Source organism: Rana temporaria, chromosome 1 (genome assembly GCF_905171775.1).
Source record: "Rana temporaria chromosome 1, aRanTem1.1, whole genome shotgun sequence".
NCBI lineage: Eukaryota > Metazoa > Chordata > Amphibia > Anura > Ranidae > Rana > Rana temporaria.
Window position 1 is genome coordinate 334,504,055 of NC_053489.1, and position 27,175 is coordinate 334,531,229.

General features: G+C 42.2%; 1 protein-coding gene across 1 annotated transcript in view; it reads left to right on the forward strand.

Annotated features, from left to right (window-relative positions):
- Positions 1–27,175, forward strand: part of NCBP1 (nuclear cap binding protein subunit 1) — a 72,114-nt gene that overhangs the window by 19,249 nt on the left and 25,690 nt on the right. The window contains exons 6-15 of the mRNA XM_040361084.1: positions 7,205–7,326; positions 8,459–8,528; positions 9,384–9,599; positions 9,795–9,892; positions 14,358–14,421; positions 16,374–16,484; positions 17,338–17,402; positions 18,350–18,412; positions 25,022–25,096; positions 26,616–26,719. Coding sequence (XP_040217018.1) covers positions 7,205–7,326; positions 8,459–8,528; positions 9,384–9,599; positions 9,795–9,892; positions 14,358–14,421; positions 16,374–16,484; positions 17,338–17,402; positions 18,350–18,412; positions 25,022–25,096; positions 26,616–26,719 — 988 coding nt within the window. The remainder of the gene's footprint in view (positions 1–7,204; positions 7,327–8,458; positions 8,529–9,383; positions 9,600–9,794; positions 9,893–14,357; positions 14,422–16,373; positions 16,485–17,337; positions 17,403–18,349; positions 18,413–25,021; positions 25,097–26,615; positions 26,720–27,175) is intronic.

Here is a 27,175-nt window from a genome sequence, read left to right on the forward strand (position 1 = left end):
TTCACATTCATATACGCTTACATCCTTATATTGCACTAATCTGCAAATTACCCCTGTAATTGGTTATTGTCTGTTTACACACACACGCTTTTATAATCACATGGGTATTATATATCACACATAGGACTGTAGTCTGTTTTTATATGATTGGTAAACTACTTTTAGTTATGCTGAGGGACTGTCAGCAATGGGCGTCAGCATGAAACCTAGAGATCCCAAGGGCCCTTGCTAAATTAGTCCACATTCGATGGGAAAACCTTCGAAATTCCGGATTGGATAACACCTTTTTGTGGGAGGGAGGCTCCATGGTGATGTTCCCTATTTAAAATGCAAGCTTAGGTATGCGTGTACCCGCTTCAGAAGACATGTTTTTACGAAAACGTGCGTAAAGCGGATACACGCACACCCACACGCACTTCCGGGTTGACCAGCTGCTGTGCTAGTGGAACGCACGCCGTTCCCAAGCTGGTGCCAACACCCAACCGGAGCACGAGTGCTGTGTTGGGAGGTCTGCTACACTGCAGACAGTGATTTTTAACAGTTTTTAATCTCTGTATCATAGCCTGTGGCTATTGTTTATTTTCTGTTTTATTTACTTTTGTATTTTTTCTGTATTACTTACCCTCTGCACGCCACGGTACTAGTGGCTAGTGCAAATAAAATACCTTGTTTTTAAAAAACATGCTATGCGAGCCTGTCTTCTTTCCCGGAGGAGCCTGGACTATTAAGGGGATCCCTGTCACCCGCACAAGAGAACTAGCAAGGAGAGTCCAAGGACAGGAGAGTCGCGCTGACGAGTCGCTGCAGTGTACACACATATGCACTTTACCCCTGCAGGGGTGAGTGTCTCTGGTGAGTGGGGACCCAGGAGGGGGAGCACCATAACCACTGCGTAATCACCTAAGTCAGGGATAAGCAATTAGCGGACCTCCAGATGTTGCCAAACTACAAGTCCCATGAGGCATAGCGAGACTCTGACAGCATCAAGCATGACACCCAGAGGCAGAGGCATGATGGGACTTGTAGTTTGGCAACAGCTGGAGGTCCGCTAATTGCTTATCCCCGACCTAAGGCATACTGTGATCATTCACCAAGTCAAGGCGCACTTTTGAATGGACCATTTTATTCATGTTGCTATTTAACTAACTGCATGCGGACTGTTGTCATACTCTTTTTGGATTATCTAATATTTTATTTTGAACTGTGCACTTGTGGTACCTCACTGAGGTCGGGTACTAAGTCTAAACACTAAACTTCACCTTATTTTTATAAACATTTAATATTTGGTTGCACATTGTACACATTTGTAATATCATTTTGTTGTGACCCAGTGTGGTCACCCTGTTCGGTGTATCAGGTTTTCACTGTTATATTTCTCAAATCGCCTTTCAGGACAACCTTGGAGAGAGTGCAGCTCCGCCTCTTCAGTAGGAAACACCCACAGGCTTTAAATCCCTCCTCTTCCACCATGGCTTCAGATATTGTGTTTCCTCCGCCATGGTGGAAGCATCAGGTTGGAGCCAGGGAGCTGCGTTTCTCTCCAAGGCTGCAGAACAGGCTTTCCCTCAGTGTTTGTCCCTCTATGGACCATCCCAGCTCCCCCACAGTACCTGTAAAGGGGATTCTCCAGAGTCCACTAGTCTCGCCTGCTCACGGGAGCTTTAGGGTCCATGGGAGATACGGCGTCTGGTGCCCGGTGTCCGCAGGTCTTGGCCCTGGTGGTCGGGCGGGTGCCGTTGTCTTCAGCGCTTCGCGCATGTCGGTTCCGGGACCCGGCTGGCGGATGACGTCATGCCGGCGATGCTGTGTTTCCTGTGGAGGCGTGGCGCTTGTGGCTCCATCCACCTGGAACGCAGGGGCTAGGGGGCGGGTTCTCTGACCGGCGCTTCCGTTTCCGGCTCTAGCGGATGACACGGAGCCCGGGAAATTTAAAAACCCCAGCATTTTCTACATGCTGACTCTCTGCAATGGAGGAAAGGGCTACAGCGATGGCGGATGCAGGCGCCGTTAGCACCGGTCAGGCCCAGGTAAGAGGGGTACAATGGTGCCTTTATTCTGAACCTTATGGGCTTTTTGGGTGATTTTGTAATGTTTTTTTTCCTCCCTATGGGAGCCTGTTCTGCTTTGATGGAAGCTTATGCTGGACCGTCTCTGCAGTGGTATGGTGGTTGCTTTGTTTATGAGGGGACAATTCACTTTGGTGGTGGTATTTGCACGGTGGTGTTTTTTCTTAGCTAGATAGAGCTTTGGTTAAAGTTAGTTTAATTTCTCGTTTCAGGAAAAAACTGCGAGTAAAACTAAACCAGTAAATCCACCAAGCCAAAGGAAATGTCCCTCCTGCAAAAATCCTCTTAGAGACTATTAGCAAAAATCTATGTGTAGATCATGTATTAAAGAACTGGTTGAAGAGGAATCTTCTCAACAAATTAAAGACCTATTTTCCTCAGTCCAGGAACTTTCGGATTCACTCAGTTCAGTTAAATCTATGCTAGCACAAAGTTCGGTTCAAACTGAGCCCCAGCAAGCCCACAAGCTTCCACCTCCAGGCCAGTGGTGGACTCTGGGGATGAAGGGGCAAGTACTCTTCCCTCCCTTAAAGTCTCTGATGAAGAGGAAGATATGGGCAGAACCTCTAGATATAAATTATCCCTGGAGGACGTGGATGAATTGTTAAGTGCAATTTACACTACACTGGATTTTCAGGAGGAAAGAGTGCAATTATCTGTCCATGATAAAATGTACCAGGGTCTGGATGATTCCAAACAGAGTTTTTCCAGTTCATAAAGTGTTATCAGACACAATTAAAAAAGAATGGAAAGATCTGGAAAAGGGTCCTTTTTTACCCAAATCTCTTAAAAGAAGGTTCCCCTTTGAAAGTAAAGAGTCTGAAGTTTGGATTAAGAAACCTAGAGTTGATGCTGCTTACTCATAGGTTTCTAGGAGGACAGATCTTGCCTTTGAAGACATGGGGGTCTTAAAAGATGCAATGGACAAAAGGGCAGATGCCCTCCTGAAAAAAGCTTGGGATTCCACATCTGCCAGCCTCAAACCAGCTATGGCCTCCATGGTGGTGGCAAGGAACCTGGAATGCTGGGTAGAGAAGCTAAAGGGTCACGTGGAAGCAGGTACCCATAGGAAAGATCTTCTAGAGTCTTTCCCTCTAATACTTAATGCAGTTAAGTATATGGCTGATGCATCAGCTGAATCAATTTAAATGGCAGCCAGATCCTCAGCACTTAATTCAGCTAGGTGTGCAGTCTGGCTAAAAACATGGTCAGGGGATACAGCCTCAAAGATCAAACTTTGTGGCATTCCTTTTTCAGGGGATTTTCTTTTTGGCCCAGACCTGGAAACAGTCTTGGACAGAACGACCGATAAAAAGAAAGCTTTCCCCGCCAAGAAGAAGCAAACTTTAAAAAATTTTCGTGCTGTTCAACAACCCTACAAAAATAGGGAAGATAACAAAAAACGCTGGGTTCCCCAAAAGGGTAGGGGAAGAGGCGGAGTTCTATTTAGATCTCCCCCTGATCAAACCCATAAAGATAAGTGACAAACCTACTCCAGTGGGAGTAAGATTGTCAGCCTTTCTCCCTCAGTGGAGTCAAATATCCACAAGTCCATTTGTAACGAACATCGTTTCACAAGGTTACAGACTGGAATTCTCAGAATGCCCGCCAAGTAGGTTTTATCTTGCAGCCCTCCCAAGCGATCAGGAAAAAGCTTCAGCCATGATGAACCTATTACAGGATCTGATTCAACAAGAAGTTATTGTCCTGGTCCCGAAACAACAGGAGGGCCAGGGGTTTTATTCTCATATCTTCTTGGTGAAAAAAACCTTCAGGCAAATGCCGTTAGATTCTGAATCTAAAGATTCTAAACAGATCAATACGGTACAAACACTTCCGCATGGACACGATTTATTCCATCACAAAACTGTTATCTCCAGACTGCTTCATGGCATCCCTGGACCTAAGGGACGCCTATCTACATGTACCGATGGCGCCGGCTTCCGAAAAGTTTCTTCGCCTGGACGTCAATCTGGGAACATCAGTCTGGCATCTCCAGTTCAGAGCCCTGCCATTCGGCCTTTCGTCTTCCCCCAGGATTTTTACAAAAGTTATGGTGGAAGCCCTGGAACCTCTGAAACTGAAGGGAATCTCGGTCGTTCCATATCTGGACGACCTATTATTCTTTGCGGATTCCAGAGATCAGGTTGTGACAAACCTTCAAACGTCAGACTCATCTCAAAAGTCTAGGTTGGATTTTAAATCTAGAGAAATTGAATCTAGATCCTTCACAGGAGATGAGGTTTCTGGGCTACACCCTAAACTCGGTGGTACAAAGTGTTCCTGCCTCAGGAAAAGATGGAGAAGATCTTTTCAGCAGTGGGTCAGATCCAGACGAACCTTTCAGTTTCAGTCAGAACAGCCATGTCAGTGTTGGTCCTTCTCACGGCTATGATTCCAGCAGTCCAGTGGGCAAGATTACACTCCAGACCTCTCCAGAGGAACATTCTACAGGTTTGGTCGCACCAGGAGTCGCTGGAAAAACGTTTCAGACTATCTTCGAAGGTGAAACGAGCACTATGGTGGTGGAGGGACTCTCCCAATCTAACAAGGGGTCTCCCATGGGTCTTTCCCCTGGACAAGCGTCTAACAGACGCAAGCTCCTGGGGTTGGGGAGCCCATCTGGAGGGTCAAACTGCGCAAGGCACTTGGTCCAAAGTAGAGGCAAGAAAATCGTCAAACTGGCGAGAAATGAAAGCAATTTTTCTGGGTCTCCTCGCCTTCCAACAAGAGGTCAAGGGACATCATGTACAGATTCTGTCAGACAACACAACAGCAGTAATCTATGTGCTCAAACAAGGGGGAACCAGGAGCAAAGGTCTCATGGATTTAGCCAATCAACTTCTGTCCTGGGCAGAAATAAATGACCTCCCTATCAGCAGTCCATCTGAAGGGATCACAAAATCTGCTTAGAAGATCTGCTAGCAGAAGAGTGGTGGAAGCAGAATGGAGTCTGAACCAGGAGGTGTTCTCCGAGATCATGGTGGAGTGGGGACATCCTCAAGTGGACCTGTTTGCAAGTCAGCAAAATACAAAGGTTCAGGAATTCTTTTCTCTTCACAGATGGGATCAGGCAGTGGGCATAGACGCCCTAGCACACCCATGGAATTACCAGCTGTGTTACGCTTTTCCCCCTTTCCCACTAATTCCTCTGGTTCTAAGGAAATTCAGGGAGGAAAACACCAACTTACTCCTGATCACTCCCCTTTGGCCAAAAAGACCTTGGTTTGCAACACTTTTGAACCTGGCCACAAAACCTCCCTGGAAACTACCATGCAGGAAGGATCTATTGACACAGGGCTCTGTGTGCCATCTGGAAGCAAGCAGGTTACATCTAAGTGCTTGGTTTCTGAAGAAGACTTTCCGATAAAGTGGTTAAGACTCTACTATCAAGTAGAAAAGGGGTAACTAGATCCATCTACCTCAAAGTATGGAAGAAATTTAACTCTTGGTGTTCTTCCAAAAATCTTGAAATTAAGAGTACTATTTCAGTTCTGGAATTTCTCCATGAAGGAACGGAGAAAGGTCTGGCACCCTGAAGACACAGGTAGCGGCTCTTTCAGTTTATCTTGAAAAATCTCTATCCAGAGAAGCTTTAATTTCTAGATTTTTTTTTTTTTTTTTTTTTTTTTTAGGGCTCTTGCTCGAAATAGACCTATAGCCCTCAAAGTCTTTCCTAGCTGGGACTTATCTATTGTTTTGCAGGGTCTCACGAGAGCTCCGTTTTTTAACCCTTACAGAGTACATCGTTAAATTTAGTTCTCGAGACAATTTTTTTAGTCGCCATTACATCAGCAAGGCGAGTCAGTGAGCTCCAAGCTCTAGCAATTACAGAACCTTTTCTTAGAGTTCTTTCAGACCGCGTGATCCTTCAAACGGATCCAGCCTTCCTACCGAAAGTGGCCTCAACTTTCCATCGGTCGCAAGAAATAATTTTACCCACATTTTCCTCAGTACCGTCTAATGCAGGAGAAGAAGCTTTCCATACACTGGATGTGAGGAGATGTTTGTTACAGTTCCTTTCCGTCACCAAGGAGTTCAGAAAATCAAATGCTCTTTTCGTGGTATTCTCCGGTCCCCGCAAAGGGGAAAAAGCTTCTAAGAGTACCCTCGGTGGATGGCTTAGACAAGCAATTTCAGAAGCCTATCAAGCAAAGGGAGAAGTTCCTCCCTCAGGTATCGCTGCTCACTCAACAAGGTCAACGGCAGTTTCCTGGGCCGAGAGGGCCGGTGCTACGCCTGATCAGATCTGTAAGGCTGCCACTTGGTCCAGTTTTTCAACTTTTATTCGGCACTACAGGTTGGACTTGCTGTCGGCCGCAGATCAAGCCTTCGGCAGGAAGGTACTGCAGGCAGTAGTCCCACCCTAGGGTAAGTTACTTGGTTATCCTCTCCAAGGTTGTCCTGAAAGGCGATTTGAGAAAAGCTTAGTTAGACTTACCGGTGACGGTATTTCTAAGAGCCTTTCAGGACAACCGCTATTTCCCTCCCTAAATGTATATTAAAAGTAATTATGATGTATCCATCATGGTGCTGTGGTTCTTCTGTGCTTTTTCCAGTGCCGGAGGCCACACAATAACTGAAGCCATGGTGGAAGAGGAGGGATTTAAAGCCTGTGGGTGTTTCCTACTGAAGAGGCGGAGCTGCGCTCTCTCCAAGGTTGTCCTGAAAGGCTCTTAGAAATACCGTCACCGGTAAGTCTAACTAAGCTTTTCCACTCCGATTGTTTGCAGATGACACATTTTTCACCAGATTGCATGTATTTGTTGAGGGGACCGCTGCCCCCTCCCTGGGAATCCTTTTTGCACATTTTTGGGCATTATTATATACACTATTTCAGCTTTACCACTTATTATATACAGCAAGCACCATTGACTATTATATTCCTGTCCTGTCGCATATAGGGAAGTGTAGAGACAGCGCCACCACCCCCATATATTATCTGTTACCTTTTTGTATTTCCTTTGGGGAGTACATACTAGGGGGGGCTGCAGTCTGTTACTTTATTTAAAACATCTTATTCTAAGCGCGGGTTTACCTTTTATTTTTATCTAGTCATAAAAAATGTGTTCAGTTGTTTTATAAATGATAAAACTCATATCTTAAGGTGGTGATCTTGGCATGTTTTTTCTATTTAGGTTCGATCTGACTGGTATGTGTTTGCTGTCCTCTCCTCCTTACCCTGGGTTGGAAAAGAACTTTATGAGAAGAAGGATGTTGAGATGGACCGTATTTTCTCACAAATTGAAAGTTACCTCAAGTATGTATTCTGTTCAGCCCTCCTGATGGGCATGCATGTTTTGACACTTCATGATTATGCCAAAGGATGCCTGCCCCTTCCTACCTACTGCAAATTTATTTTCAGCCCAAAACCTTCATAGTAATGAGCCAAAAAAATGTGTGAAGGCAGGTCTTATTTGCGGTGCTTGGAAATACCTAAAAGTATACTGTCCCTTAGGGTAAATGTACTCTATGCTAACATAATTGAGTGAAGGCTATACTCCTCTGTACAAGTGTACTCGTGTACACCTATTGTTCTGAGGTGGTAAGATGGTATGTCTGAAAAGGTCTGTTAGCTTTTGGAGTACACTGGGCAGCACTGTCAAACTCTGCTTTATTGTACAGGGTTCCATTGCCGTATAAGGTCTGCATGATTATTTCTTTCACTTTAAGGCTAGGTACACATCTAAGTGATTTTTGCATGCCGTGTTTGCATGTGCACAGCAGCCTATTCATTTAAAAGGGCTTCTGTACCTTTTATTTTCTGCAGGAAAAATTTCCCTGCTCTTTAAGAACGTAGCCACACGGAAAACCGCATGATGCTTTTGAGTTTCCGCATTACATAAACCACACCGCATTTTTTAGTTTGTGGGGTGCCATTAAGAGTTAATGGCACCCCTGCATGTTTTCTTAAAAGCACCGCATTTTGTGTGTGGGTACATGTGCGATTTACACGCATACCCACACATGTGAACCTAATAGAGTAGGAGTTGGTCACTTTTAGAATCTTAAAAATGCAACAACAAAACTTCTATTTGTAGCAATTTTATCAGTATGTAGTGGTTTAGTCATTAACTGTTACTTTTATTCTTTAGTCTGAGTGCCCGTTCACACCAGCGCGGCTTCGAAGCCGACATCCCTGCGTGACTTCATCGCAGCTTGCGTATGACTTTAACAGAAGTCAATGCAAGTGTTGAAGTCGCCCCAAGGGTTCCATTGCCGTTTAATGGGGTGTGACTTGTCTTGTGACTGACTTGTGACAAGTCGCAACAGTGTGAACGAGGGCTAATTTTAGAGTACATAATACATTCTCATTGAGTAGCTTTGAGTACCTGGCTAGAATTGAAAATGGGTAAATCTAATTTTTATATATATATTTTATTTTATTTTAGACAACGTCAAAAAATTCATGTGTCTATGTTACAAATATGGTCTGCGGATAAACCTCACCCACAGGAAGAGGTATGGGGATTTCTATGTTTATTTACAGAGACTTGCATTCAATTTAAGCCGAACTCCATGCATATATGACACATTAATGCAGCTCTATATTCATTAGTAAATTATTAAAAGTATGTTGTGTTTTTTTTTTTTTTTTTAATGCAAGTGTAAGTACCTCAATTGTTGGGTGTGTAGCAGAGCAAGGAGATGTGCTAAGAGCAGAGTGACCAAGATGAGCTTATTTTGCTGCTTCTCTTTTTACTGTCCAGTAACGGGTAGGAGAGGAGTAAGACCTGTAAGTATTAAGCAGGCTATACATGAGTGGAAAAATGAACCAGTATCAAAATTGTCATTTTATTTTTCATACGATTGTGCAAACGTTTTGGAAAATCACATTCCTTTATTTGCCTTTTTCCTTTCATTTGGCTCAAGCGCATTTCTTTTTCTTCTTTTTTTCTTCTGAATGAGTCTTCCATCGATGATTAGAAGATCGTCTTAAAGAAACATTTCTAAACGTATTTGATCGGTCATTTTTGGTGGCTGCACAGAAATAGTCTGTCGCTGTGTGCACACTTCGAAAATTGAACAATTGTTCTTTCGACAAGGGTTTTTTTTTTTTCTTCTCCCCTCTCGACTCATGTATAGTTTCCTTTACTGAACTGCAGCAGAAAAAAATTTGGGTCCACTACTAGACAGGGATGTGCTGTCTGGCAGAGTTGTGTGAATAGACATAAGTTGTTTTACCTGCGAAAAGAAATTGCAATTATCTAATTTTGGTGTATTAAGTGTTTGCCTGGAGTTCAGCTTTAATTAGATAACAACATACTATTCCTGAGACATTAACAGACTTAAGACTGTGTGTGTTTTATGCTCTAGTACTTGGATTGCCTGTGGGCACAGATTCAAAAGCTGAAGAAAGATCGCTGGCAAGAGAGGCACATCCTACGTCCATACCTAGCTTTTGACAGCATACTGTGTGAAGCCCTGCAACATAACCTCCCACCGTTCACACCCCCACCTCACACAGAGGATTCGATCTATCCAATGCCAAGTGTTATTTTCAGGATGTTTGATTACACAGATGCGCCAGAGGTACATACTTTGGCTTTTACAACTTATTTATCCTTTTGCACCTTTTTAAGATTGTTTTCTGCTTTTGTTTACACTGATGGCGGTTAACTTTTAATATTCAAGTGTAAACTGTTGGTCTGAGTAATAAAATGAAGGGGGTTTTCAAGATTATATAGTTGAGGTTGAGAAATATTTATCTTTTATTTCCTGCTTTAGGGTCCAGTGATGCCTGGAACTCATTCTGTTGAGAGATTTGTTATAGAAGAAAACCTGCACTGTATTATTAAGTCACACTGGAAAGAGAGGAAAAACTGGTAAATTACACATTTCATTGTTTTTGTGCTTTTAAAGTTTTGCAAGTTAAGTTAGACTTATTTAACCACTTAAAAACCGGACCAATATGCTGCTAAATGACCCAAGGGGTTTTTACAATTAGGCACTGCGTCGCTTTAACAGACAATTGCGCGGTCGTGCGACGTGGCTCCCAAACAAAATTGGCGTCTCTTTTCCCCACAAATAGAGCTTTCTTTTGGTGGTATTTGATCACCTCTGCGTTTTTTTTTTTTTTTTGCGCTATAAACAAAATAGAGCGACAATTTTGAAAAAAAATTCAATATTTTTTGCTATAATAAATATCCCCCCCCCAATATATATATATATATATATATATATATATATATATATATATATATATATATATATATATATATATATATATATATATATATATATATATATATATATATTAAAAAAAAAAATTCCTCAGTTTAGGCCGATACGTATTCTTCTACCTATTTTTAAAAAAATCGCAATAAGCGTTTATCGATTGGTTTGCGCAAAATTTATAGCGTTTACAAAATAGGGGATAGTTTTATTGCATTTTTATTATTATTTTTTTTTTTTTTTACTACTAATGGCGGCGATCAGCGTTTTTTTTTCGTGACTGCGACATTATGGCGGACACTTTGGACAATTTTGACACATTTTTGGGACTATTGTAATTTTCACAGCAAAAAATACATTTAAATTGCATTGTTTATTGTGAAAATGACAGTTGCAGTTTGGGCGTTAAGCACAGGGGGTGCTGTAGGAGTTGGGGTTCACCTAGTGTGTGTTTACAACTGTAGGGGGGTGTGGCTGTAGGACTGACGTCATCGATCGAGTCTCCCTATAAAAGGGATCACTCGATCGATGCGCCGCCACAGTGAAGCATGGGGAAGCCGTGTTTACATACGGCTCTCCCCGTTCTTCAGCTCCGGGGAGCGATTATAAACGAATAGCCGCGCCGTCGTCCCGGATCGCTCCCCGCGGGAATCCGACCGCCACATGTCGCGCGGGGGGTTTCCGATCGGACCCCCGATCCGCGGAAAGGCAGGGACGTACAGGTACGCCAATGTGCCTGTACGTGCCATTCTGCCGACGTATATCTACATGCGGCGGTCTGGAAGCTTTTAATAGTGGCAAATATAAAAGTACAAGATTTAACTGCTTCCCACCCAGGCCATTGTAAAAGGACGTTCGAGCCGAAACTCTATTCTGAGAGGACGTCATATGACCTCCTTCCGGGAACAAGCCTTGCAGCCACATGACACGGTGAATGACAAATTGGTGTACCTGCCCGCTGGTAACATTGGTCACAGTGATCACATGACCGTTGTAAACAACGAATGGCTTCCTTTCATGCAGTTCTGTACTATTGTAATTTGGTCATTGATCACATGGTACAGACGGGGCCAATCGCAGCCCATTTGTACCTTAGGATTAGCTGTGGCTACACACTGTCCTTCAGTAAAAATTGCTTATAGCCATAAAATTCACTGCCATAAGACCACTTTCACACTGAGGCGCTTTCACGCTAAAAAGCTCACGAAAACCTATTTCCATTTAAATCAATGAATGCTTTCCCACTGGGGCAGTGTGCTGGCAAGGCGGTGAAAAAACTCCCCTCCATTTAAATGAATGGAAAGCTCTTAAAAATCATCTGAAAAGCTCTTCAGAAGCGCTCTGTTTGTTTTTACTGGCAGTTTAGAAGTACCTCAGTGTGAAAGGGGCCTAAGTAATCATAGGATGTAAAATAAAAAAAATGATGTTCAGCTCCCCAGAGTGGTAGTGTTTTTTTTTTTTTTTATTCGTTTTTTTTTCATACTATCATCAGTCCGTGTCTTTGGTCACTGCCACACCAACTTGTATTGTACTGGTGACAGTATTCCAAAAAATTGGGCCAAAATTACAATTTTAAAGAACACGCCATGCGTCTTACTAATTACCTCAGATGTTTACTTTCGATTCTTACTGTCCTGGCGTTTTTGGGAAGAAATGAGATGGGCCGTTGGTTTATCAGGATTGATCATGTTACAGATGTATATTAAATGAACTTTCCTAAATGGTACCTGCTCAGCACTACAGGCATACAGGTTGCAATAAACTAAACCTGCCTACTTGCATTGATCCCTGGAATGTAAACTGAGCTGCACGTACGCAACTCTGCTTGCAGCAGCTGGCCCTATACCTGTGTCTTGGAATGATTATCTCCTGCGTGTTTGCAGGAGTGATGTCACCCCCATGACAGTCAATGAAAATGGCTGAAAACGGGAACGCATGAAATGCCAGCAAGGGATTGTTGGAAAGTTGAGTAACTCTTTAGTTCCACTTTAAGATGGTTTCAGGCAAAAGTACAATATTTACATCAGTTATCCCAATGTACTTTTAAAACCTTGTAGCATATACAGAATACTTACCAAATGCCTACCAGCAAATTTCAAATTACGGCATGCCCCAACAGCTCGAGCTAAAACAAAATTACGGTGACACCACTTATAGAAATTTTTAGCAAACGCCTCCCATCTTATGATTAATCATATGTCTAATCCCCACCCCTGGCATGAAAGGTTGGGATGGGGGTGTGTGGGCATCTTAACAGACATCTGGAAAAGCATTTTTGGAGTAAGTCCTGCTTGTATCCCTGTTGCCTTCAGAGACTCAGTTGTTTATAATCTACAAGAGTATACTGCACTTCTTTGAAAATTTTCAGTGTAGCTGAGACTCTTGCCCTAGGTGCCTGGGAGCACCAGCAGAATTTATGCATATGCTTTCAATGTCTCGAGCTAGTTCAATACTGGCAATCTGTGGTGGACATCATTATTGGTGTGTATCAAATAAAGCTCACTCCCTCACCCCCTTTTTTAATTTGTATTTTGGGATACTTGGATGAACAAACTTATCCACTGGAGACATTGGTTCCAGTCCAGATTATTCCAAATGGAACCATGATGGAGGTTGAGGCAATAGTCCAAAGACATGCTGTTAAATCTGATCCTGTCCAAATTGGCCGTATGTATGTGTGTGTATGTGTGTGTGTGTGTGTGTGTGTGTATATATATATATATATATATATATATATATATATATATATATATATATATATATATCTATCTATCCACTGTGTCCCAAGCGTGTCGCGATTCCTACGGGGTAAATGACCGCACCAGCCAGGAAGACACTGGCTGCAAAAAGCACCTAGAGGCGATTCAGTTTGCATGTGTAGTGCTATACAAGTCATTCATTCACTCAGTCTCTTAACTCTTTGTGGTCCACAAATTCATAACTGTAAATTGGATTTCTCGGAATCCTTCAGTGCTGGAAGAGTGGCAAACACATGTTCATTCTACACCTCTAAACGAACATGCACTCTTTCAATGTAGAGGTAATCTAATATGTTATGGTACTTGTGGCTATCTGTTCTGGGTTTGACACCTTTACCTTGACTATGCATATTTTACTCTGTTGAGAATAAGGCTTTTTACTGTAGGACTGTGGGCAAGATCTATGGAATAAAGAGGACACAAGTGACGTTCCTGGCAATGGCTTTATTTCTAAAATAGTTTTTATATAAAGCATAATTGCTGTTTCAACTATGTGTGTGTAGATTGTACACGTACAATATTCTATCAATCAGGAAAAGACCTCTAATCTGCCAGTGTTATATAAGTTACTTGTAATGTACTGCACATTTATTATAATACTATGATATACAATAACATGCATTCACTCTTTTAGACATTAGATTTATCTGGCCTAATGTTTCTAGATTGGTCTCATCCATTATAACTGAAACTTTTGGTTGTAGAGTGCTTAGTTGTGCTGAATACGAACTGTATGTTAAGTAAGAAAATGTTTCAAGTGTTTTTAAGGGAAACGTTTTTCTTAGTAATTTTTTTTCAAATGTGTGGAAATAAAACTGTTAAAATACTGCTGAATGGGTGAACCAATTGCTTGGATTTTGCAAACGCCCAAAGGATCAGAATTTTGAGGTCTAGCTCCTGTGAGCCACTGTAGATGAATACAAGACACACCCAATTAGGATTGTCAAAGGGGTTATTCTTTCCAGTTTGGATAGAGCAAGGGAGGGTTTTAATCCTGTCCTTTTTTTGGCTATCTGTCCCATTATGGAGATTTCTGTTTACTTTCTGTCCCATAGCCAAACAAAGTGATAGGAAATCCCTGCAAATTAAGGGAGTTCCTTGAGGGCCCCCTGGGTCACCAGAACTAGTGACCCTATTGGAAGATTTCCGCTAGTGGTAAACGTACAAATGAAGAGGGTGATTCTCCTTAAAGAGGGTCACAGACAACAGTAAACACTGACCCAGATGTTCTAATCCCTCTCCACTCCATCCAAAACTAAAACTTTTTAGTTATACTTTAATTCTCCTAAATGCTTTTTTAGTGCTGTAAATGTATAACTGATATATATTTTCCCCCCCCCTATATTTTACCCTTTAGTGCTGCACAGCTGCTTAGTTACCCTGGAAAAAATAAGATTCCGTTAAACTATCATATTGTTGAGGTATGTATTTGGTAATGTTCTGTTGGGTATTTTCCATTTTAGTTTGCGTGGTTAAAGCGGAGGTTCACCCAAAAACACAACTTTGGACCATCCAAACTAGCATACTAGCATCAGCTAAAGTATGCCTTTTTTTTTATTTTTTATTTTTTTTAAATGCGCTGTACTTGCGGTTTAATCCGTAAGTTTCGTTTCAGACACCCGCGGGGAATGGACGTTCCTATGAAGAGTGGAACATGATTGACGGCCGGCTATGGTGCGTCCCACGTTCCGAAAATAGCCGGAGTAGGACTCGGCTCTTCACGGCGCTATACGGCGCCTGCGCATCAGACTAGAAGCTGACTGCGCAGGCGCCGTATAAAGTCGACGTCCTATTACGGCTTTTTTCGGAAGGCATGACGCGCCGTAGCTGGACATCAATCAAGTACCCCTCTTCATAGGAACGCCCGTTTCCCGGCCGGAGTCTGAAACGAAAGTTACGGATTAAACAGTAAGTACAGCTCAAAAAAAAAGGCATATCGTAGCTGACGCTAGTATGCTCGTTTGTATGGTAGATCAAGAATTTTTTTTTTTTCCGGGTGAACCCCTGCTTTAAATTATTGAAATTGCTCTTGTTGCGATCATTAAGATTTCCTATTGTAGCCTTTAAGAAAATTAAGCCATTAAATCTTATTTGCCACTATAGGTGACAACTATATAGGTAACTGACTTAGTGATTGTAATGTATGTATTTGTGTGTGTGTATATATGTGCACACACACACACGCGTGCGTGTGTGTGTGTGTGTGTATATATATATATATATATATATATATATATATATATATATATATGTATGTATGTATGTATGTATGTATGTATGTATGTATGTATATATATATATATATATATATATATATATATATATATATATATATATATATATATATATATATATATATATTTATTTCAGGTCTTGACAAATTTTGCTTTTGAATCTAGGAGCCAGTTTTTTTTTTTGGTATGGTTTGTCAGCGGCCGGGGCAGGGGAGTTGCTAGGTGGAAAAAAGACCAGGGGCTTGAGAGAGACCCCCTTTATCTTTTCTGTCCAAGCCACCATGGCCGTTAGTCTATTGTCCTTCTAGCTGCGGCCCATACAAACAGCGTGATTCTGGAGGGAGAAGAGGGCGTTGCCACGCCGGCTCCATACAAGGAGAATCGAGCACCGCTGCCTTTCTAAACTCCTGCTGCTTTCCTCAGGCCGCAGCGGCTTATCACTCCCATGGCTGGTGCAAGGCTATTTTGCACCCTAGGCAAGACCACAGGTCACTTCACTATGGGTGAGCAGGGACTTGGGTAATGCACCTTCATCCTTGGTGTCACTGAAAGGAAAAAAAGTCCCTGCCCATTGATGGTGTCTGAAAGAAAAAAAATTTTCCCTGCAGCCCAGGCGCCAGGACGTGGTTTCTGGTCGCCACAGGTTTGTCGAACCCTGATAGAGGGGTGTGTGTGTGAAATATATATATATATTTTTTTATATAGAGAGCTAGATTTATTTCCAAAGCCAACCAGTCTCCGTTATTCAAGGGGCCGGCCATCTGAATAGTGGGCGGCAGCGACAATACATGGATTCATGCAATGCATGAATCTATGTATTGTATTCACTGGCGGTGCAGGAGTGAGAGGGGGGCGGCGCTCCTCCGCCCTCTATGGACGCACCCCCACTGGTAAGGATACCTTGCCCCATCCCGAGATGGTATGGTATTAATTATTTAGCCCACCAAAATTATTTGCCCCTTGAAAGCTTTGCGTTTTGTGTGGGCTTTTCCCTTTTTTTTTTTTTTTTTGTCGCAATAGTGCATACTTTATTTTATTGTTAAATACAGATTGTGGTGTTGTAGCATCTCAAGTTATATTCAATCTTATTCTAAATCTGGCTTGTGAAAATGGGTATAATTTTTAATATTACATTTCAGGTCATCTTTGGAGAATTGTTTCAGCTTCCCATGCCTCCACATATTGACGTTTCGTATACAACACTGTTAATTGAACTTTGCAAACTGCAGCCTGGATCTTTGCCGCAAGTGGTATCCTTTTCCTTAAAACTATGTTCTATTTTGTTTAAAAAAAAAAAATGGTAGATGGGTTTTTTCCACTAATATATAGGCTTCTAAGTTATACCTATATTAAATTGTTGTACCTGGGAGTTCTGGTCTGGTTTTGGACTACAAACGCATCACTGCTCTTTATCTCTATTATCTAGAGGGGGAATTTATTCCTGGAAAGGCTGCAGCAAGTCCATGCTTCTCCTTCCTGGGTGTCAGCAATTTGAGCAGAGGTGTATGGCATCCCTGACTACAGCCAAAACCAGAAGTGATAATCTTTATTGCTTCCTGGTTATTGGGGTCAGAGAAGATTGTGGAAGAGACATTCCTCCCACCTTTTCAGTGTTCTGATGTGACAGTTTGCCGTGGTCTCAGGCTGCCTGGTAAAAATGGAAGAGCCTGGAAAAATTGGCTTTGGGGGAGCCCATTTCATGCCCTATAAAAAGCCCTGTAACGAGTGTATAGCCATTCAGATCACTACTAAAAGAGCGCACCACAGGCTATAAATGACCACAGAATCATGGCTGCCTGTTAGCAAATTTCCTATATCTGTGACTTGGTGGCATTTCATATTATCTGCTTTGTGGCTCCATGAATTTTTTTTTTTTTCCCATTTTTAAGCAAAGGGAAACTTATCCTTTTATAGGTGTTTATCGCCAGTTGTTTGTTTTGTATAGCTGTGTGTGTTTTATTAAAAACCTGTTTTATATGAGCCTGCACCGTAATAATGCTTATAATTGGGAGCCTAGTGGTACATTCAATAGCGCAATCCAGAAGGGTTCATGGTCCTTCTTTAATCGGCTGATACTGTTTGTTCCTTAATTTACCTGAATAGCTTGCCCAAGCCACAGAGATGCTTTACACTCGATTAGATACGATGAATGCAACTTGTGTGGACAGGTAATTATTGTGTTGGTGGTACGGTTGATGACCGGTTTTAATTTTTAGAATGATGGAAGGTACTCAAAACAGGGACTGTCCTGGGAAATGCTAAACTTATACTAGGTAAAGGTCAAAGGGGAAGAATTTATATGCTAAACTGCATTTTCTTTGCTTGTTTAGGCAGCCTACCAAAATAAATTAGCTGCCATTCCACCAGAACTCGCAAAGTAACGAACAAGTGCCATATTTTTATTTATGTATTAAGCTAACTTCTTTAAAGGCCTCATGTACACTGCTGCTGGTAAACGGACGTTTAGGAGCAGTTAGGCATTTTTTAACTGCTCCTGACCTCTATTCTGTTATCTTATTGGTACATGTACACAGGGTTTATAGTCGTTTCTAGGCAGTTGAGTTTTTAAGAGGCTTTTTTGGAATGCAAAAAATGGGTTCATTAGCTGAGTTTAGAGGCATTTCAAGCGCTTCTAGACGCAAACGCGGCAAAAATGGACGTTTTAAACATGGGTTTCTATCTGTCAAGTTAAAACGTTCAGGAGAGGTTGTAAAAATGTCCCGTGTACATGGAGCCTTAGGCTTTAATGCACTAGTTTCTTACTCCAAAACTCTGCAACAGAGCTCAATTTCCACTGTGGAAAGTATTTGGAGCCAATTTTGCAGTTCTTTTGCGTCGGCACCTAGACATTGTGATAAAAAGTGGGATCAAGAGCCAGATTGCAAGTGGGGGAGATGAACCACTGGATTGTATAAAGTGCAGTAGACCCAAAGCATGCTTTTAAAGTTTGTCAAGCAGCTAATAAGTCACTATTGGAAATGCTTCCATCGGTATGTTTAACAAACTACAAAGGGATTAATTAAGGGAGGTTCATCGTTGGCGTTTTCATGCACTCTGAGAATTTTTTTTTTAAATGTTGACAGTTTTTTATAATATCTTGTTTTTCATTCACCAGGTTCATAAATTGGTTTTCGCACCATCTAAGTAACTTTCAGTTCAGATGGAATTGGGAAGATTGGTAAGTGCATCGATTAATTAGTTGTGAGCAAAGCTACCCCTGGGAAGCACTTTTAACCTCTTGACCACTGGGCACTTAACCTCCCTGGCGGTATGATTCTGTCTGGAATTACGTACCAAAAGCGGTACAATTATTTTGCAAGGAAATTTGGCGTTTTATACTGTAGGCCTGTAATTTTTAGAAATAACTCACTTAAATCTGACCAAGCAAGAGTCTTGTAGGCATCCCGGGTATGATTTTTTTTTTTTTAAAACAAAATTATAAATTATAATATAATTAATTATAAATAATTATAACAAATAATATAATTATAATAAAAATTATTCAATAATGTAATCAACTCAAAATCACTGAAATGTGCTCAGTTGCAGAATTGTCGCTGTCATTATTTTTTTTTTATGACGAATTTCCCCACAAATCGCTATCGCACATTTCTGCAAGTGATTTATAATTTATTATCGCTGTTTTCTAGCTGATCTAAAACCATTTTTGACATAAAGGGACACTTTTGGACAATCTACAGTTTTTAGGCAGAAATGACTTTTTTTTTTTTTATAAAAGTACATGTAGGGCACTGGGCAGACCACTAGGGACAAGGGGGTGTGTATTTTTTACATACAGTACTGTAATCTATAAGATTACTGTATGTAAAGTGTTTGTTTACTTTTTTGAATTTGGCGCCGTTCTCCGCTCCCGTGCGTCGTAACGTCGCAGGGAACGGAGATCGGCGGCACACGGGGAGACTGTGAATCGAGTGAGGAGGTCCCGCTCGCTCACACAGCGGGGTGGCATCGCTGGATACAGGGACAAGGTGAGTAACTTGCCTGTGGATCCAGCAAAAGGTAAGCCGCGCCGCTGCACGTCCACCCCGAGCGTGACTCGGGGATACCGATCCTAACATTGAAGACCAACCCCGAGTCACGCTCAGGTTTACCGCCAGGGAGGTTAAACCCCCTTCCTCAAAAGACCAATTTTCAGCTTTCAGTGCTCTCACAATTTGAATGACAATTACTCAGTCATACAACATTGTACCCATCTGAAATTTTTGTCCTTTTTTTCACACAAATATAGCTTTCTTTTGTGGTATTTGATCACCTCTGGGTTTTTTATTTTTGACGCTATAAAAGAAAAACGTCTGAAAATTCTGTAAAAAAATCATATTGTCATATTAGCAGGTTATTTCTCACACACAGCATATGCATACCACAAATTACACCCCAAAACACATTCTATTACTCCCGAGTATGGCGATACCACACGTGTGCGACTTTTACACAGCGTGGCCACATACAGAGGCCCGACATGCAGGGAGCGCCATCAGGCGTTCTAAAGCACCCAGGCCAATTCTGACATTTCTCTCCTACATGTAAAAATCATCATTTTATTTGCTAGAAAATTACATTGAACCCCAAAACATTATATATGCTTATTTAGCAAAGACCCTAGAGAATACAATGGCGGCCGTTACAACTTTTTATCTTGCATGTTTTTTTCACAGAAATTTTTTGAACACGTGTTTTAAAAAAAAAATGTTTTGTGCTTAAAAAAATAAAAAACAGTAAAGTTAGCCCAATTTTTTTTCATAATGTGAAAGATGAAGTTACGCCGAGTAAATAGATACCCAACATGTCACACTTCAAAATTGCGCACACTCATGGAATGGCGCCAAACTTCGCTACTTAAAAATCCCCATAGGCGACGCTTTAATTGCTTTTATTGGTTACATGTTTTTAGTTAGAGGAGGTCTAGGGCCAAAATGATTGCTCTCGCTCTAACGTTCGCAGAGATACCTCATGTGGTTTGAACACCGTTTTCATATGTGGGCGGTACTTGCGTATGCGTTCGCTTCTGCATGCGAGCACACAGGGAGTATGGGGGGTATTGCAGAGTATGGGGATATTGCAAAGTATCGCGCAGGGTATTGGGGTATTGCATAGTATTGCAGAGTATCGCGCAGGGTATTGCAGAGTATCGCGCAGGGATAGCTGAGCTGGGATGGATGGATGGCTGGATCTGTGACTGCAGTTGTCACAGATCCAGCCGTCAGTGCTGCTGCTGACACCCGCTCCCGCCCCCCCTCCTCTCACACTGTACCGATCGGTACAGAGAGGAGGAGGAGGAACCGGCGTCATCACATGACGCCGGTTTGTTTACAGGTGATCGCTCCGTCATTTGATGATTCCGGGAGCGCGCGAGTGAAGGATTCTGGGAGGACGTCCTCCCAGAATAACTCCACCGTGCTGTAGCAGTAAAATGTCTATGGCGCGGTAGGGTAGTGGTTAAAGCCCAACTCTGGGGAAAGTAAAAAAAACATCCTTGCAATGGCGTTGCACACCACCTTGCTTGGTTATGGGCACTGCACCGGTCTTGATGAGGTCACAGCACAGAGAAGTCCACTGGAGTGAGGGATTGGGTTAAGTAAAACCTGCTTTCAAAGTCCCCTAGACAAAAAATTAGGATTTAACTCTTGGTGTGCACTTCAAGGGAGCTGTTTTTACTTTTTGTGGAGTTGAACTTTAGTTAAGAGTGGTTGATGGGTTCATTTTACAGTGAACCTGTCATGAGTGAACTAAGTTTAGTGTTTAGAACATAAATTATGTAAATTGTTTTAGCCCTTTAAATGTATGCTGTTATTGCAGAGTAATTCTAGTTGAAATCCATGTTTTTGTACTTTTCATTAAAAAGCCTTTTGTTTGAGTCCATTCAAGAACAGTCTTCTACTGTTGGGTTGTACTGCCACCTACTGGAAGATTTGTAAAATTGCATGCAATTACAAGAGTATGATCATAAACCTCGAACAGCAGTAGAAACTGTGCTGCCAAATAGACTCCAAAAAAAAAAAAATATTATACAGTGAGTACGGAGTAAGTCATTTACTGTTGGGTCAGACAAAGGCAGTCTAACTGTGAGCTGTGGGAAAATGGAAAAAACTGACGTGCCCAGCAAAAAACAGAATGGAGGACCGCCCAAAAACTGCTTGATACATCCGAGAGCTACCTTAAAGAGCCCAACACCTGAATTGTTCGTTAGATGTGGCCAAACCCCCTGCCCACTCGGGGGCGCCTGCCAGCATGACCTAAAGTGACTCCTGAGGGTAAGCCCCTGTTCACACCAACATGATTCGACATGTGTTTTGACACGTCAATTCACAGCCTTTTGCTGGCAACAGCACTGTCCCAATCTGTGCGACACCGACTTTGTGGCACCACACCGATTTCCAAAAGTAGTTTCTGCACTACTTTTGGTAACTTTGAGGACGATTTTAGTAGATATCTGTGCATGAATCCACAAAGATATCTTTCAAATTGTCCCTCAACTCGCACTGAAATGTGGGTTTGAAACGTGCATGATTTTTAAACCTGCGTTCAGTGTGAACGAGGGCTAAAGGTACAATTGAAATGCCCAAAGGTAGACCCTAACCATTCACTGATTAAATGGATTACAGCCCTGATGGAGCTGCACACATTCTCACCAGTAGGCACCTCTAAGTTGAGTCCCAAGAGGGACAATTCTGCTTTTCCTTTATCTCAAGAATCGCAGGTTTAAGGATGTGCTTGACAACTGTTTCAGCAGCAAAGCGGCAACATTTGTGAAACAAGGGGTAGGACTCTTCTTACAACAGCAAAGATATTAGTCCAGGGCTCGACAAATCCCGGTCACCAGATCGCCATGGCGACTAGAAATAGCGTCCGGTCCATAGGACCGGCGCTCCGCGAACTAGGCCGAAGCCACGGCCTCGCCTAAAAGGGATGTTTTAGGTGAGGCCGCGGCTTCGGCCTCACATGTGTGGTTTGAACAGTTTACATATGCGGGCGCTGCTCACGTATGTGTTCGCTTCTGCGTGCGAGCTCGTCGGGATGGGGCGCACTTTCTGGCTCCTAACTTTTTTAGCTGGCTCCTAGATTCCAAACAAATTTGTCAAACCCTGTATTAGTCAAAGTGAGTTTAGACCATGGGAAACTACCAGAGAACCCTTCCCAACAAGTCTGTTGCCCCTTTTTAAACTCGTCTGATGCTGACGGGTACTGAACTTTCAAACTCTCCTGTATTTGGTGTGGCTTATAACTAGAACAAGCTGTCCTGCAGATGTAGCAGTTGGGACAAACGGTTAACCACTGAGCTTTTATTTATGTAAAACCTTTATCCAAAAAGGAATACAATTGCTGACGAACTGCTTAAAGGAGTTCTCTAAGCTAAAACTTTTAACCCCCGCTGTGCCCGGGCTGTAAAACTATACAAAATAAACTTTCACTTACCTGCCTACGATCCCCCGTTGTTCCGATATCGCCGTCCCTGTCTGTTCCACTTCCTGCGGGTCGGTGACTCAGTGCGCTCAGCCTATCAGCGGCCGCGACGGGACATTGCTGCGGCCGCTGATAGGCTGAGCGCACTGTGAGTCACCGACCCGCAGGAAGTGGAGCAGACCGGGACCGGAGAACGGGACGGCGATATCGGAACAACGGGGGATCGTAGGCAGGTAAGTGAAAGTTTATTTTGTATAGTTTTACAGCCCGGGCACAGCGGGGGTTAAAAGTTTTAGCTTGGAGAACTCCTTTAAAGAGAAACTAGTTTGCTTACATTTGTAATAAAAACATTCCCTCCAACCACTTTGAATATTCTTTTATACATTCTTAATGCACATACACTGTGATTCTGTACAGGAAGTGGGCTGTATAAAGGCATTTACTGGCAGAAAGTTTTACTATCCAAAGGGCAGAAGATTTAATAGATGGAAAGTTGAAAATTACTGTCTGGAGAGCTGCATTAAGTGTTTGCTGGAGTTTGGCTTAAATTTGTTAGTGTATCTAAATCTGCTAGTGCATCTAACACTGCCCTCTCTCCAGAATGACAACACCTTCATCTGAGTGTTGGCACTCTAATACAGGGTTTGAATATTTTCTTTGACTATAGAAGCCAGCTAAAGTTAAAAGCCTTCCTCCTTCCCCCTTTATTTTTTTTTAAATTACCAAAGCTCTTTGCTATATGGCACTGCTCTATTTTAACCACTTAAGGACCGCCTCCTGCACATATACTTCGACAGAATGGCACGGCTGGGCACAAGCACGTACAGATACGTCCTCTTAAAGTGCCCAGCCATGGGTCGCGGGCGCACGCCCGCGACCCGGTCCGAAGCTCCGGGACCAGCGGCCCTGTTAGCCGCTGGAGTCCCGTGATCGGTCCCCGGAGCTGAAGAACGGGGAGAGCTGTGTGTAAACACAGCTTCCCGTTCTTCACTGTGGTGCCGTCATTGATCGTGTGTTCCCTTTTATAGGGAACAACAATCGATGACGTCACACATACAGCCACACCCCCCTACAGTTAGAAACACAAATGAGGTCACACTTAACCCCTTCAGCGCCTCCTTGTGGTTAACTCCCAAATTGCAATAGTCATTTTCACAGTAAACAATGCATTTTTAATGCATTTTTTGCTGTGAAAATGACAATGGTCCCAAAAATGTGTCAAAAGTGTCCGCCATAATGTCGCAGTCACTAAAAAAATCGCTGATCGCCGCCATTAGTAGTAAAAAAAAAAAAAAATAATGCAATAAAACTATCCCCTATTTGGTTTGCGCAAAATTTATAGCGTTTACAAATCGATAAACGCTTATTGCGTTTTTTTTTTTTTTTTTTTAACCAAAAATAGAAGAATACGTATCGGCCTAAACTGAGGAAAAACATTTTTTTATATATATTTTTGGGGGATATTTATTATAGCAAAAAGTAAAAAATATTGCATTTTTTTTTTCAAAATTGTTGCTCTATTTTTGTTTAAAGTGCAAAAAATAAAAACCGCAGAGGTGATCAAATACCACCAAAAGAAAGCTCTATTTGTGGGGGAAAAAAGGATGCCAATTTTGTTTGGGAGCCACGTCGCACGACCGCACAATTGTCCGTTAAAGCGACACAGTGCCCAATCGCAAAAACTGGCCAGGTCCTTTAGCTGCCTAAAGGTCCGGGTCCTAAGTGGTTAACTGACATGCAATTTTATATAAATACATTTTTTTTCACACAAATGGAGCTTTTTATTTTGCGCTATAACCAATGATTGAAACGTTTTAATTTGTTTTACTTTTTGCTATAAAACCTATCCCATAAAAAAATCTTCATAGTTTTTAGGCCAAAATGTATTGTTACATGTTTTTAGTAAAAAAAAATGAAATAATCCCAATAAGTGTATATTGGTTTCTGTGAAAAATGATTGTCTACATATGGCAGTATGTATATTGGACATTTTTTACCGGACTCGTGCGTGCCTCCTACCCGGAAATGCAGAAACGCCTGGTGCCAACCGTGAAATGGGCGGACACAAACACAGGAGCTAGGACACAATTTGTAGTCGCAATGGCAACCTGGCACCTGGGATTTGTTGAGCTCTGCTCTAATATAAGAAGTGTGTTACTGGCCAGATCACCAGGTGGAAATATGGAGGGGGGGAGCCTAAACTAGAACCTCTCCTTTAATGATTGGTAAGCTGCAAGATGTTACATTTTGGGTTTAATACCGGCCTAAGATTGCAGGAGTAGATAATATTACCTGACAAAAGGTTCCCTTTTAATTCTAATGTTTTAAGGAAATGTGCCAATGTATTCTTTTTTTTTTTTTTTAGGTCTGACTGTCTTGCTCAAGATCTAGATAGACCTAAACCACAGTTTGTTCGTGAAGTTTTAGAGAAGTGCATGAGGTAGGAACATGCTTCTCTGTTACAGCTTTTTAATTTAATTTATTTTCTGTTCATTGTTTATTATGCAACATGCAGGAATAGAATTGGTGGTACAACAAAAAAGCACACAGCCTAGTGGCGGCCCTTGCATGCATGCATGCATGCATGCATCCATCCATCAGTGGTTCTGTCCAACTTTAAATCTAACATGGTCAGACAATCCAAACTGATATGTTTCAGGTTTTGGTGGCAATGAGCAGAAATAATTATTCATATGTCTAACTAGATTATTTGATTAGTGCCACACTGGCCATTAAGGGGGGGTCGACTTACTACAACTAGACTACGAAATCTGGTGTAGCTGTGCATGGCAACAAATCTGCCTCCAGTGTTTTTTTTTTTTTTTTTGTAAAGCTTAACCAATTCAATACAGGGCACTTCTCTCCCCTTCCTGCCCAAGCCAATTTTCAGCGCTTTCACTGTTTAAATGACACGTGCACTGTTCCCAAACAATTTTATTAGCATGTTGCCACAAATAGAGCTTTCTTTTGATGGTATTTTTTGGGCTAAAAAAAAACTAATTTTGGAGAATTTGTTTTCTTCTTAGTTTTGTTATAAAATTTTGTAAATAAGTAGGTTTTCGCCTTCAGTGATGGGCGCAGATGAGGTGGCACTGATGGGTGGCACTAATAGTGGGCACTCGGTGGCACAGGCAGGTATTGCTGGTAGGCACACATTGCCATATCTGGTGGTCATCCGAGGGATGCCATACCTGGTGGTCATCAGGTTGGGGGGCTGTGCTGATAAGTCGGACCCCTCCCTGTCAGAGCAGCTGATTGGCTCTCCTCTGCTCGTGTCTGTCAGATGCGAGTGAGGAAAAGCCGATTAATGGCTCTTCCTTTTTACATTGTGATCAGCTGTGATTGGACACGTCTGATCACGTGGAAAAAGAATCTCCGTCGGACTCGTTACCTAGATCGGTGTTGGTGTGACACGCCACAACAACGATCACCGTGATGCCCACCCCCGGAAGCGTGCAGCGACTTGTTATGCTGATCACGTCATATGACGTCCGATCAGGATAACGCAGCCATTTTGCCACCGTCATTTTGCTATATGGCGGGTGCCAAGTGGTTAATCGAACAAGCTGATTGGCTACCATGCACAGCTGCACCAGATTTAGCATTTTCTAGTTTTATGCTCTGTTCACTCTTCTGAAACTTGGGATTCAACTTGACATGTGAAATCCCATGTTTGTTAATGAGAGCCGTCTTAGCACTACTAAAGTTGCTCTGTCTTTAGAGGTTCCTATACTGCAAGGCAACTTTATCCATCTTGTGCCAAGATCACCCAGACATTTCCTGACGTGTAACCCCCTCCCTTGCTTCAGTCGCATCAAAGTAGTGCTTGGGTCGCCTGGCATAGTCGCACGACTTTTGGGCCACAGTAGTGTGAACCGAGCCTTAGCAAATCAACCCAATGAGTTTTTCTCCAGCATGTTTTCTTGAACTGCAATGTGTCTTTGCTCTTTGTTGCCTAGGCTTTCTTACTATCAGCGTATATTGGATATCGTACCATCGGCTTTTACTGCCTTGTACCCAGCAGAGCCCAAGTGCGTCTACAAATATGGGGATGAGAGTAGCAGTAAGTGGTTTTTATTCTAAGCATTAATTTGTGATAATGTCCTGTGGTTTTGTCTTTTGATTTTAATTTAAGTCCCTCTGCCAGGAGCTCTTGCTGCTAGAGATACAGTATCTCACAAGTGAGAACACCCCTCACATTTTTGTAAATATTTTATTATATCTTTTCATGCTTGTCACATGAAGAAATGCTACTTTACATTGTAGCAAAGTGTCGAGTGTACAGCTTGTATAACAGTGTAAATTTGCTGTCCCCTCAAAATAACTCAACACACAGCCATTAATGTCTAAACTGCTGGCAACAAAAGTGAGTACACCCCAAGTGAAAATTTTCAAATTGGGCCCAATTGGCAATTTTCTCTCCCCAGTGTCATGTGACAAGGTCTCGGGTGTGAATGGGGGCGCAGGTGTTAAATTTGGTGTTATCGCTCACTCATGCTGGTCACTGGAAGTTCAACAT